Below are 12,213 nucleotides of genomic sequence, written 5' to 3' on the forward strand. Positions count from 1 at the left end.
CCACATGATCAGCCCTGCAGTGTGCAGCAAGGTGGATCGCTCTGAGGTCTGGACTCGTTATCACAGCCTTCAAGAATCCCATAGTACATTGCCTGCTGAGCGGGCTTTGGCGCTGGGTTTAGTGTTGCAGCACGGCCAGGATCTGCACAGTTCTCACAGGCTTGGCTACTTAAGCCTGGGCTTGGTGGTTCGTGAGAACAGCCTCAATCTCTTTGCATTGAGGTTTCATCTTGAGGGTTCTTGTTTGAATGTCGGGGGCTTAGATGCCATCTCCTTCTTTCCTCGTGTCTTACTAAATGTCTTTACATGAGAGCTAATTAAGATCCTGATAGCTTGGTACTGAGGAACATCTGTCTAATGGCTGCCTTGCCATCACCACCCGCCAGCGCCATACTGTGAACTGTCAGCCTGGGTCACAGGTCATGCTTGCAATCCCAGTGGCAAATAGCAGCCGTGACCCAGTGCATTGGCAGCTTGGAAAGGCTCCATCCATTCTAATTAGCTCTGCAAAACTAGACCAGGATTGTTACATGGGGAGACAAGGGCTAGATGTGGTGGCTTCAGTATGGGGGCATCCAGTGGAGGAAACTCAGTTGCTTGTGACAATGCCTGGAGACACAGACAGCATCACTGGTCTGAGTTTAAACAGGGAAATGTGTGGCCAAAGCATCCAGAACTTTTTTTTTTTAAAGAGCTGATAAAGTCAAGGAGGAGGGAAAGTGGAGTTAAAAGGCAGGGGCAGAAAAAACCGTGATCCAAAAAAAGAGGCTTTAAGAAAACTACAGGACAACAAGTGGTTAAAAATGGGGATGCTGTATAAAAGCAAGAGGCTTCGTACATAGGAAATGTCAGATTCAAATGTGGTAAAAAAGGTAGAGTGAACAGGAAATGTTTCGGTTGAGTCCAATATTTAGATTTCTGGGCCTGTATGGCATGGCATGGGTAAATATGACAGGTAACTGGATGGACTGAAAAAGATTTAGGGTATGGGGCAAAGCTTGGGCTAAAACCACATGCTGTACCCCTTAGTTGCTGCATCAAGAGGTAAATGTCTGAATTTTCATCCAAAGGGGCATAAACATCTCTCTTAGACAATGAGGCGAGTCTCACGATCAATAAGAGGCGCTGTAAGGGGGGTTGCGGGGAGAGCGGGCTTAGCCCGCTCTCCCTGTAGACAATCAAGTGGCAGCCCTGGGAAGCCGGATCAGTTGCCCACACAACTGGCAGCAACGTCATGGAGCCGGCAGGGGCTGTGGGGATCAGGGGCGCTGCGGCCCCCGGAAGTTCCAGGATGCCCGACACGAGCGGATGGGGCATCCTGGAGAGACCCCTGAGCCTGGGAGGCTGCTTGCAGCCTCCCGGTTGGGTTCTAATCATGTGTCGCCACACGCTGCGGCAACACACGAGCAAAAAGACGTGGTTAACGGAGCAATAGCTCCGTTAACCTCGGCTAAAGGGAGGGGGTATTTAGGGCAGCTAGCTGCCGGCAGCCACACAGCTCCCGTTGCAGCACACAATCGCCCCAAAGCAGACTAGGCTCCCTTAGCCCGCTTTTGGCTGATCGTGAGAATCGCCTCAATGGCTAAGGAAGGAAAAGTAGAAATAAATGAGAATCTTCCACTCGCCTCTAGCATAACATGGAGACAGGCAAGAACTACTCAGGGTTAAAATTGATTCATACTTGGGGAAAGATTGCAAAACAGTAAATGGGTAAAACCTTGCTGAGTTCTGCAAATGGGAAGGGAATGTGCAAGAGGCATGTTAAGTGTGTGTGTGGGGTGTGTGTGTGTGCCTTCGGAAACTTGTTACAGCCAAACAGAGATTGAATGAGCTGACAGAACTGGAACATTAGCTATGCCCCAGGCACAGTGATGAGAAATGACCTTGGGAAAAGTCATGCAACAATATTCAGTGGTTTTGTTTTGTTTTTCATATTAGGGAGGAAAAACAGTCTCTGTTTTGAACAGGCCAAGCTCCATTCATGGCTGGCCCACTTTGGCCAAACAGAACATTTCCCCCCAGGGTCTGAGAAGAAAGAATGCGCAAAGATAATGAGAGCGCACAACATTAGTCAGAGCATAAGAACTGCCCTTACTGGGTCAATCCAAAGGTCACTCTAGTCCCACATCTTGGTTCCAACAGTAGCCAACCAGATGCCTTGCGAGATTCTCAGCAGAGTATGAAGATCCTCCCCTGTTGCTTGTCCTCAGCATCTGCTCCTGAACATGGGCTCCAATTAGTTATCACAGTTAATAGCCACAGATAGACCGATTCCTCCATTTTATCTAATCATTTTAAAACTTAGCAGTCACCACAGCCACTGTTGGGAGTCTGGCTGATATGCAGTCGTAAAGCTGGAATGTGGTCCCCAAGCCAGCAGCAGGCATGAGTCAGTGACACCCATGGTGGCATCCATGTTAGGTGAGATCATAATCTAGCAGGCTCAAACAAGGGGATGCAGTCTTGTTATAAAAGGCAAACATCCCAGGCAAGGAATGATGGGAGACAAAGGCAGGAGAGATGTTGAAGCTAGATCAGTTAAACCTGAAGACCACACAGATCACTGAAAGGTTAGCTAGGACTGGAGCAGATGCAAAGCAGATCCATTGTGGGGAAGGGGAAAGACTCTAGCTCAGTGGAAGAGCATCTGCTTTACATGCAGAAGGTCCCAAGTTCACCCCCTGGTATCTCCAGGTAAGACACCTTGGATGGCTTCTGCCATCAGTATAGGCAATACTGAGCTGGATGGATCAATGGTCTGACTCGGTGTAAGGCAGCTTCCTATGTAATCTGTGTAATGTGTTTACATAGGTTTTAGAACAATGAAGAGGCAGGACAGAGAACTCCCCAGGGTACTAAGGAACAGGGCAAAGGCCAAAAGACTCCACGGCTATCCAGGTCTCATAAGAGGGCTTTATTCAGAAGACGACCTCTGCTTTGGAACCTGAAGGGCCCACGTTCTGGTGCCACAAGAAGCTGACTGCCTTACAGCAGGGCCTCATCCAGGTGGCTCACTTGTTGAGAGCTGGCCCTGAATTTCTCCTATCCTGGCATGCGCATGACACCGTCCTATTTTCATATTCTCACTAGTGAGGAATCAAGGACTTTGGCAGCCCAGCTGTCTAATCAAGAGACCTTCTAAGAGGCCGTCCTCATCCCAGCTGTCTCTGGGATGCAGGGGCACCGTCTGGCTCCCCGCTCACCGGTGCACAAACCCGAGGCCCATTATTCTCAGCAAATGTCTCTAATCACCATGGCTGGGGTTGAAAAATTACTGGGAAAGGTAATTGAATGGCAAAGGGCCCGGACTGTGGATGCTCTGTGCTCATTTATCAGCAGGACCAATTCCTCCTCGCAGGTGCCTGGAGGGGGAAAGGGGGGTTGTTGATTTGCTTGGTTTTTAATTGCAAATATGATGCTCCTCTGGCTGATTCATGAGGTAAGGCTGGAGAGAGAGACTACCAAGAGCAACCAGCTCCAAGGCAAAGCAATCAGTTCCCTGGCTCACCTTCCACAGCATATGCCCTCACTCTGGGGAAAGGCCAGCATGAAATTGCTGTCACCAAGCAAAATGCTAGTTGTTGCTAAATGACCTGCAAACAGACAGTACTTCCCTTGCTTTTTAAGGGCCAGTCCCATATTTCAGGGGTGCATCTAAATATGCCATGTGTGAAGGTGGCAAACTCGTGCTTGCCATTCAGTGTACCATACAAGTAAACTAATCGGGAGCTATGATTGTCTGCAACCCGGAATGGAAATGGCCCAAACGTTTGCACTAGGGACATGCTATAGGCCCCAGTCCCACATAATACATTCAGTTTTTTTCTCCAAGGCAGCTCAACTTCTGTGCCAAAAGAAGGCAAATGTATTGGAATAAATGATGCAGAAGTACACAATCTGCACTACTAGACATTTCTACTTCCATTTTCATCACTAACAAGATGTCTGTTTAGAAAGGAAAATGGCATTGATAATTCTGAGAATACAGAGATGAAGAAAAATTTCATGAATGTGACATATGCCATATAAGAAACATAATTCTTGCTTAAAAAGAAAACCCAGATATTGTCACGGATGAAAGGGAGAACTGAAGCAACTAGCTGAAACAGAAACCCCATGGGAGGAGAAGTGGGACTCACTCTGCTAATATCTGCATGGGGAAATGATGGCTTAATTACTTTCCTGTTTTATCAAACACTTATTTTCATGATTAATTGCTGGGTTTGACTACATCTTTGTTGGATCATGTCTCACTGAATACAATAGCAGGCCAGTTCAGACGTCACACAGAACCATAGTTAACGCCTGGCTCTGCACAATATCCCCAAACCTTGGAAGCACTGCATATACTTTTCCTTCCCCTGCCCTTGTAGGCATCTACTTCCAATTGAAGTTAGAATAAACCAAGATCAGTCATGACATCCAAACTAGCCCATCTTGGTTTATCCTAAGCTACTTACTTGGAATAAACTATGATCTGTAACTCACTTCAAACCTTGGTTACAGATGGCAGCTTATTTCAAGTAAGTAGGTGAGACTAAATCAAGATCAGTTGGTTTGGATGTCATGGCCCATCTTGGTTTAGTCTAACCAGAATCAGGAATAAGATGCTTACATGGGCATGTAAGTCATTCATCCAAAAACATGCACATGTGCACAGACGCATGAACGTACAACCTAATGTCTGAATAGGGGGTTGGGAAAGAACAGGATTGCCCACATTCTATGCTTTTGTCATTCTGTGGGTTTGCTCTGCCCTGAGTCTTCCTGAACCAAGTATTTGTTGAGAAAATAGCTGAATCAAGCCTGGAAATGACCCCAAGCACTATTCCTTAATGGTCCCCTCTGTGAAGATGGACGGCAGGCCTCCATGCTGCTGCTTCCCAACAAAGAGGGCAGCTGGACCCTCGGCATATTGCTTGAACTCACTGCTCAATTTCCTCTCCTCTCTGCCATCTCCCTAATTAATCCTCTCATCTCTCTTTGCCTTAATAAACCGCTTTATTAGTGATTTGAGCAATGCCTGGCCATTCCCCCCAAACTACCCCACCCCCTAGAGCAGCTGCTCAGTGGGAATGATGCCCAGTTCATCCCTCCCCTCTTTGCCCTCTTTCTCCTGACTGTCCCTTCATTTCCCAGCAAGGGTCCTCTGGGCCGCCCTCCTGCTTGGCTGGCTGCATTGCCCAGCCAGCAGTCCCTGGGGCCCACCACCTGCATGCTGTGATTAAAACCAGCCAAGCTGTTTGCTACAGCTCCGACATTTAATCAATGCCTCGTCTTCTGCAGCTGTCAGGTTCGAGGCCACACTGCTCACGCCTACATCTCCTTTGGCTGCATTTCACAGCACTGAGAGGTGCCAACTCCCAACCCAGCAACAAGCTCTCGCTCTTCCCCAGACTCCTTATGCACCCACAATCCAAAGGGGAGCAGATCCCCAGCTACCCAAAGTCACTCCATTTGGGAAGGAGGCATTCTCTTCATCACTAGCATGGCTGCTGCGGTTTCCATTTTGCTCTCAATTACGTAAAAACAGTAGGAAATGGGTCCATCAGGAAAAAATCCCAAAGCCACAGCCTGATAATACTTTGATCAGGACCATTGTGTCCTTTGGGTTGGTCAAACTGTACTAGACCTCTGCATTTACTGTGAGTCTCGCTCCCACAGGACTGGTGTCAGGGGGTCAGACAAGTTGAGCTGGGGGATTAAGACCATCTGGAGACCCACAGCCCAGTCCTGAAGCACTGCCCAGTATTTGACTTGGCTGAAAACCTGGATGGTGACAGCGACCTGCAGAACCAATACTGTTGCTGCCACTTTTTAAAAAAAGCATATTGATGCAATCTGGGGCAGGCACATTGCATTGTTAAAAAAAGATGGGAGTGGCCAGCACAGTGGCTCTGCCACCCAGGTCAGCCCGATGCCCTTGTGTGGGCTCACCAGAGCACTGTGCAGCAGTCAGCACGGCCAGATCAAAGCACTCTGGACCACTGCCATCTTACCACCAGGGGCCTCTGCGAGCTGGCAGTAGCCCTGTGTCTCCCCGCTTGCTGTCACTGATCTAGAGTGAGGCTAAAAGCCGACCGACAAATGCCCTGGTACGACGAAAGGTGTTCCTATACAGAAGTAGCAGATCAGACAATTTAGGTGGGGAATAGAGAGGCAGCTTGCTCTTGCCTCTGCAATATGTTCCATTGACTCCCTTGAAGCTGCCTCCGACCACTGTTCCATCTAGCTCAGTATTGTCTACACTGACTCTGGCAGCAGCTCTCCAGGAATTTGGACAGCAGTCTTTGCCAGCCCTACCTGCAGATACCTGGGACCTTCTGCGTGCCAGGCAGGTATTTGACTTCTGAGTTGTGGCCACACCCAGTCACTCTCCTTCTCTGCTTCTGCCACCCAACAAGACAGCTCACAAGTGAGCTCCTGGCAAGAGTAGAGATGCTGGATAATCCCCAGCACTTCACAATCTATAGACTACTGGAAGGGGAAGTAGGGTAGAGATGGTGCTGTAATTGACAAGAGGCATCTGATAGTCTGTGATGGCAGATGCATTGGCCGATACAGGCAGAAAGCCCTTGGCCACTCACAGTACCTAGATGGAAAGTTAAAGCAAAGGGGTCAGGCCAGGGATGGCAGCTCCCTGTGTGTGCACACCCTGTGGAATGATGAATCAAAACAACTTGCCCTCTACCCCACCCAATCACAGGTAAAGGAGGCGGCAGCGGTAGTGGTCAGTGAGAAAGGGTCCAACAGCATTGCTGGATCCCTGACCCAACCATTCATAGGAACATAGGAGCTGCCATGTATTGAATCAGACCATTGGTCTATCCGGCTCAGTATTGACTTCACAGACTGGCAGCAGCTTCTCCAAGGTTGTAGGCAGCAGGGGCGGAGGGAGGCCAGTGGCGGCCCAGGTTCTGCCACTGCCATGGCCCTCCTAGCCGCACCCTGTGTCTGATGTCAGATGTGGGGGTGTGGTTTAGTTTCCAAATGGGGCCGCATGGCAGTGTTGGCCAAATTTCAGCTCAAAAATGGGGCTGAGTGGTCCTGTTTTTGAGCTAAATCATGCCCCCCACATCTGACTTCAGGCATGGGGGACGTGTTGGAGGCACCAGGTGTGGTCCCTGAGGTGTGGCAGCCCAGGTTCTTTGAACCCATCCACTCAATGGTGGGTCCATCCCTGGCAGGCAGGAATTTCTCTCAGCCCTATTTTGGAGAAGCCAGAGAGGGAGCTTGAAACTTTCTGCTCTTCCCAGAGAGGCTCCATCCCCTGAGGAGAATATCTTACAGTGCTCATAGTTCTAGTGTCGCAGTCATATCTAGTATCATATGCAGGGGCGTATCTAGGGTGAGGCAGGCAGGGCACATGCCCCAGGCGCCCCTGAAAGGGGGCACCATTTTTTAAAATGAAAAAATTTTTTAAATGGCCACCAAAAACAAAACGGCCACCACACATGCTCAAATGGCATCTGTGAGGCCCTAGGCCATGCCAGGCCTTGCAGAGGCCATTTGAGCATGTGCTGTGGCCATTTTGTTTTCAGCGGCCATTTAAATGTTGTTTTTAAAAAATGGCCACCGAACATGCTCAAATGGCCCCTGTGAGGCCCTAGGCCTTGCCAGGCCTCACAGAGGCCATTTGAGCATGCGTGGCAGCCTCCAGAATGGCCACCACATGATCTTTGCAGGACCAAACAGGCCCAAAAATCAGCCTGGGACAGGCTGCGGTGGTGAATTAAGAGGCCAGTGGGGGGAGGGGGAACCTTTGCTGACTCTCCCCTCACAGCCTTTAGGAAGCCCCCAAAGGGGCTACAGGTAAAAAAATGTAATATAATATGTCACTGTATACATATTCAGTTTGGCACTATGTACAGAGAATCAGGGCTTGTGAATACTGAGCTGAAGCTTATGAGCTAGGACTGTATTCATTTGCTCTTACTTTGCTTCTTGTGATTCAGTTTGGCACTATGTACAGAGAATCAGGGCTTGTGAATACTGAGCTGAAGCTTATGAGCTAGGACTGTATTCATTTGCTCTTACTTTGCTTCTTGTGATAAGTGAGTTAAACGTGATGTCTTAATAATATGGCTATTAATGGTGAGTTTGTCTTTGAATCAGTGTGAAATCCTTAGTATTAAGGCCCACTGGGAGTTTCTTGCTCTCTTTCTCTCATTTTAACTGTCTTTCTGAAATAGTGGAATATATTCCAAGCAGTGACACAGTTTACTCTGCATATCCTTTAATTATTTTCAGAGTATCTGGGAAAAGTCAAATTCTCCATTTATTTTTAAAACTTATGTAATGGTGATGCTACAATGCATAGTAGAGAATTAGACAGGCACTTCTGTTTAGTTTTCCAAGTACACCTCCACATAGTATTTGGGTATTTCATGAGCCCCAGCATGCTGAAATGTGTAGTTTTCCAGCATTTTTTGGTCTGGTTACATCCCCTGCTAAATAGTTTTTGAAATATTAAAAGATTAACGAGCTTGACTTGTATTTTTGAGCTGATATTATGGTAAAGTTATCTCAAAGATGGGTGTCAGATGCTTTGACAGGGGGCGCAATTTCAGTGCTTGCCCTAGGAGCTATTGTCCCTAGCTACGCCTCTGATCATATCTAGTGTCGCAACACCCTGCATAGTTAAGTGAACAAGTTATGCTGCTACCACAAAACCAGCTCTCATTCAGTTGGGAGGGGCTGATAAGACCCCTTCTGACAGTGCCATGGGTCAGGGTAGAATCCAACATTTTTGGCAATGCACAGGCCTACCTCTAGCTGTAAGTGAAGTTCTACGTATTGGGTGACCCAATTTTTTTTTAAAACTTTCTTTCTTGGTGGGAAATGAAGAATATTTTGCTGCAGACTATGAACATCCTAATTTATGTTTTAGGCGACAGTTTTAGAGGGGGTGGCATTAGTGCTGAAACGTTTGTCTTACTAATTAATTGACTATTTGATGAAAATTCTTTTGATCAGCTATGATGGCACTCTGGAAACACATTTTTTTTAAATGTTATTTTTGATCGATGCACTTGCATTCCTTCTTGTACTTGAGAGAAGGGGGTATGCCTCTTCTTTGAAGATATAGTCTGCTGTGAGATGTGCATGCATCACTTAAAAACAAAGTATTATTTTTCCTTCAAAATTATTTTATTCATATGCAAATGTAGGCAGATTTAATCAATCAATTAAAAGGCATACAATTAATTGAGTGACAATCCTAATTGGTATTGATTGTGTAGTTTGATTATCAATTAATTTCTCATTCCAATCTGCACAGTGCTCAGAATAATTTTTAAAAATACCCAAGCATTGAGATAAATATAAATCAAGCAGAGAGTAGAACCCCCTCCCCTCAGCTCCCCACCAACAATTAATACTTGCACACTAGACCTGACTAGATGAAAGCACTGGCTGACGTAAATAGCAAGACAGCACCAGTGCAAGAAAGTACCCACCTCGGAATCAAGATAAAGTGGTCTTAATAAAAAGTAGTGAGTGACATACAGAGCAAGGAAGCACCGGTGCAGTTAAAGGAGCAACCTAACAGCATTTCCCAACTAGCTGTACTGGGGAAGGGGCAATTCTTGATGCTCTCCTCTTCCCCAGGAAGTCCTCTGTGACACCCAGAAATATGTCCCTGAGGGATGTACAACCTTCAGAGACATATTTACGGGGATTCCTGGGGAAGTGGAGATTGTAAAAAAGATGTCCTTGAGGGTTGCACAGCCCTCAGATACCTTTGAATGGTACAGAGGGCTTCCTGGGGAAGAGGAGGGCATTAAACATGGCTCCTTCCCTAGCACACTGGTGCAATCAGTTGGGAAGTGCTGGTAGCCTGCTCCTTTTGCTGCACCGGTGCTTCCTTGCTCTGAATGTCAGTCACTACTTTTTATTAAGACCACTTTATCTTGATTCTGAGGTGGGTAGTGACAGAGGAAACATTCTAATATAACCTGTTTCAATAGTGATTCATCATTTCTCTCTAAGAAGCTCTTTATTTTTAATTGAAATGAGGCTGACTTTGATGTCACAGGGAGCACATGGCTGCCGCTGAAAGAAGCAATCTCCCACTCTCTCTCTGCTGGTAATATCGAGTAAGCAAAGACTCAGGATATGACCTGAGTTTCCCTGCTGAAGCACACAGTAGCCAACGCAGTGAAGCTGGATGGGGGAAATGCACAGCAGAATTACATGTTTTTTGTTTTCTAATCATCACAAGGGAGAGAAGAGGAAGTGACACAAGCTGCTGTTTTTGGCGGTGGCCATACAGCCAGTTTCTGTCATGTCAAGCTTTAGGGGGCAAAATACATGCAACAGAACTGTAAACAGAAATAGAGCCCTGATAAATTTTTTTTAAATGAAAAGGAGCCTTAGGAAGCTGCAAGATTGAGTAGAGGAGTGGGGTATGCTGTTTGTGTGCAGGCATGCCAAATCCTCCCCGCCTGCTCTTTTTCACCCCTCCAAGCGGCGTTTCTCCCGTGGAGGGGGAGGAATATGTAATCTGCACTTTGCCTCTCAGCCTCATTTCAGCTTCAGAGGGAAGAAAGATAAGCCTAAATAGCTAAAAGTTGATAATTTATTCATTTCATTTCCCCCTGCCTGTCTCCTTATAAAGGACCCAATGCAGGAATTAAGATTGGTAAGGCATCATTTTTTTTAAAAAAGCAAACCAGAACAAAACAAAACAAAACACGGCAATGATAAAACCATCAAACTAATATAACACAGAACATTCCAGCCCAGGTTAAAAAACAACAACACCAAAACATCCCATGCTGTTCTAAATGTTTCTTAAAAGCAAGATGACCAGGGATTCAGCCAGAAAGATCTCCCAAGGACTCCCAAAAGTGGCGTGGTTCTAGGAATAAAACCTGCAATCAGTGTTCCCTGTGACAGGGATTCCCAGATGTTATTGACTACAACTCCCAGCATCCCCAGTTACAATGGCCTTTGGCTGGGGATTATGGGAGTTGTAGTCAATAATATCTGGGGATCCCTGTTAGAGTGAACATAAGAACAGCCCTGCTGGATCAGGCCCAAGGCCCATCTAGTCCAGCATCCTGTTTTGCACAGTGGCCCACCAGATGCCACCGGAAGCCACAGGCAGGAGTTGAGGGCATGCCCTCTCTCCTACTGTCACTCCCCTGCAACTGGTACTCAGAGGCATCCTGCCTTTGAGCCTGGAGGTGGCCCACAGCCCTCAGACTAGTAGCCGTTGATAGACCTCTCCTCCATGAAGTTATCCAAACCCTTCTTAAAGCCATCCAGGTCGTTGGCTGTCACCACATCTTGTGGCAGAGAATTCCACAAGTGGATTATGCATTGTGTGAAAAAGTACTTCCGTTTGTTGGTCCTAGATTTCCCGGCAATTTATCTCATGGGAAATTGCTTACAATCTTACAACACTGCTTACAATCTATAATCCTTTCTTTTCCAGGTTCCCCGGAGGATATATAGTTTTTCTGGGGACACTTCCATCACCACCGCTACTCCAAAACAGCTTGCAAAGCAAGTTCCATCTTTACAGCTGCCTTCCCCAAATTTCTGTCCGTTTTCTTCATTCTGAAGAACTATCTGCTTTCTTCTTCCCCACCCCACCCCTTCCCATCGAGCAGCTGTGATTAACATCTGGTATCTTTTCATCCCCGATTGCCTTTCAAACTGTACCATCAATCATAAAAATAGCACTCCAGAAATCCACCACCAATAGACCAGGCCATAAAGATAATCACTCCAGTGATAGTGACATTATAAAGGAGGAAGGAGCTGGGCATGCACAGAGTTACCTGGAAACTCTTGGCATTCAGGTTTTTCTGACCCTCTGTGGCTACTTTCAGCTTGGAGTCCAGCCCCTTCATCAGCGACTCAGTATTACGGACATACTGCAAGTCCCGGTAGGTCCGAAGGTCCAGCACCTCCATGGACTGGGAGATGTTTTGCACCTGCTCAATGGAAAAAAAGCACACAGAAATTAGACACACCACCTAAGGAACAGCAGGGACCATTTGTTACCCCTTGGGGGAGGAGATATTAAGCAGAATCCCACAACGAAGATGAGATAGACAGGCGGGACAGACTGCAATATTTAGTTGACTAATTGGTTAGATTGAGCCAAGGTTTCTTAACCTTGGGGCCCCAGAAGTTGTTGGACTACAAATCCCATCATCCTCAGCCACAAAGGCCATGTCTGTGGATGATGGGAGTTGTAGT

At 46.9% G+C, this 12,213-nt stretch overlaps 1 protein-coding gene across 6 annotated transcripts in view; it reads right to left on the reverse strand.

Moving 5' to 3' along the window:
- OLFM2 (olfactomedin 2) overlaps nt 1-12,213 on the reverse strand; it is a 283,573-nt gene that overhangs the window by 49,923 nt on the left and 221,437 nt on the right. For 5 of the 6 annotated variants that reach the window (XM_053300615.1, XM_053300613.1, XM_053300619.1 and 2 more), the window contains one exon: nt 11,790-11,948. In XM_053300615.1, the coding sequence (XP_053156590.1) occupies nt 11,790-11,948 (159 nt within the window). The remainder of the gene's footprint in view (nt 1-11,789; nt 11,949-12,213) is intronic. The other variant, XM_053300614.1, reaches the window with a different exon arrangement.

This window comes from Hemicordylus capensis, chromosome 2, assembly GCF_027244095.1.
Source record: "Hemicordylus capensis ecotype Gifberg chromosome 2, rHemCap1.1.pri, whole genome shotgun sequence".
In the NCBI taxonomy this organism is placed as follows: Eukaryota; Metazoa; Chordata; class Lepidosauria; order Squamata; family Cordylidae; genus Hemicordylus; species Hemicordylus capensis.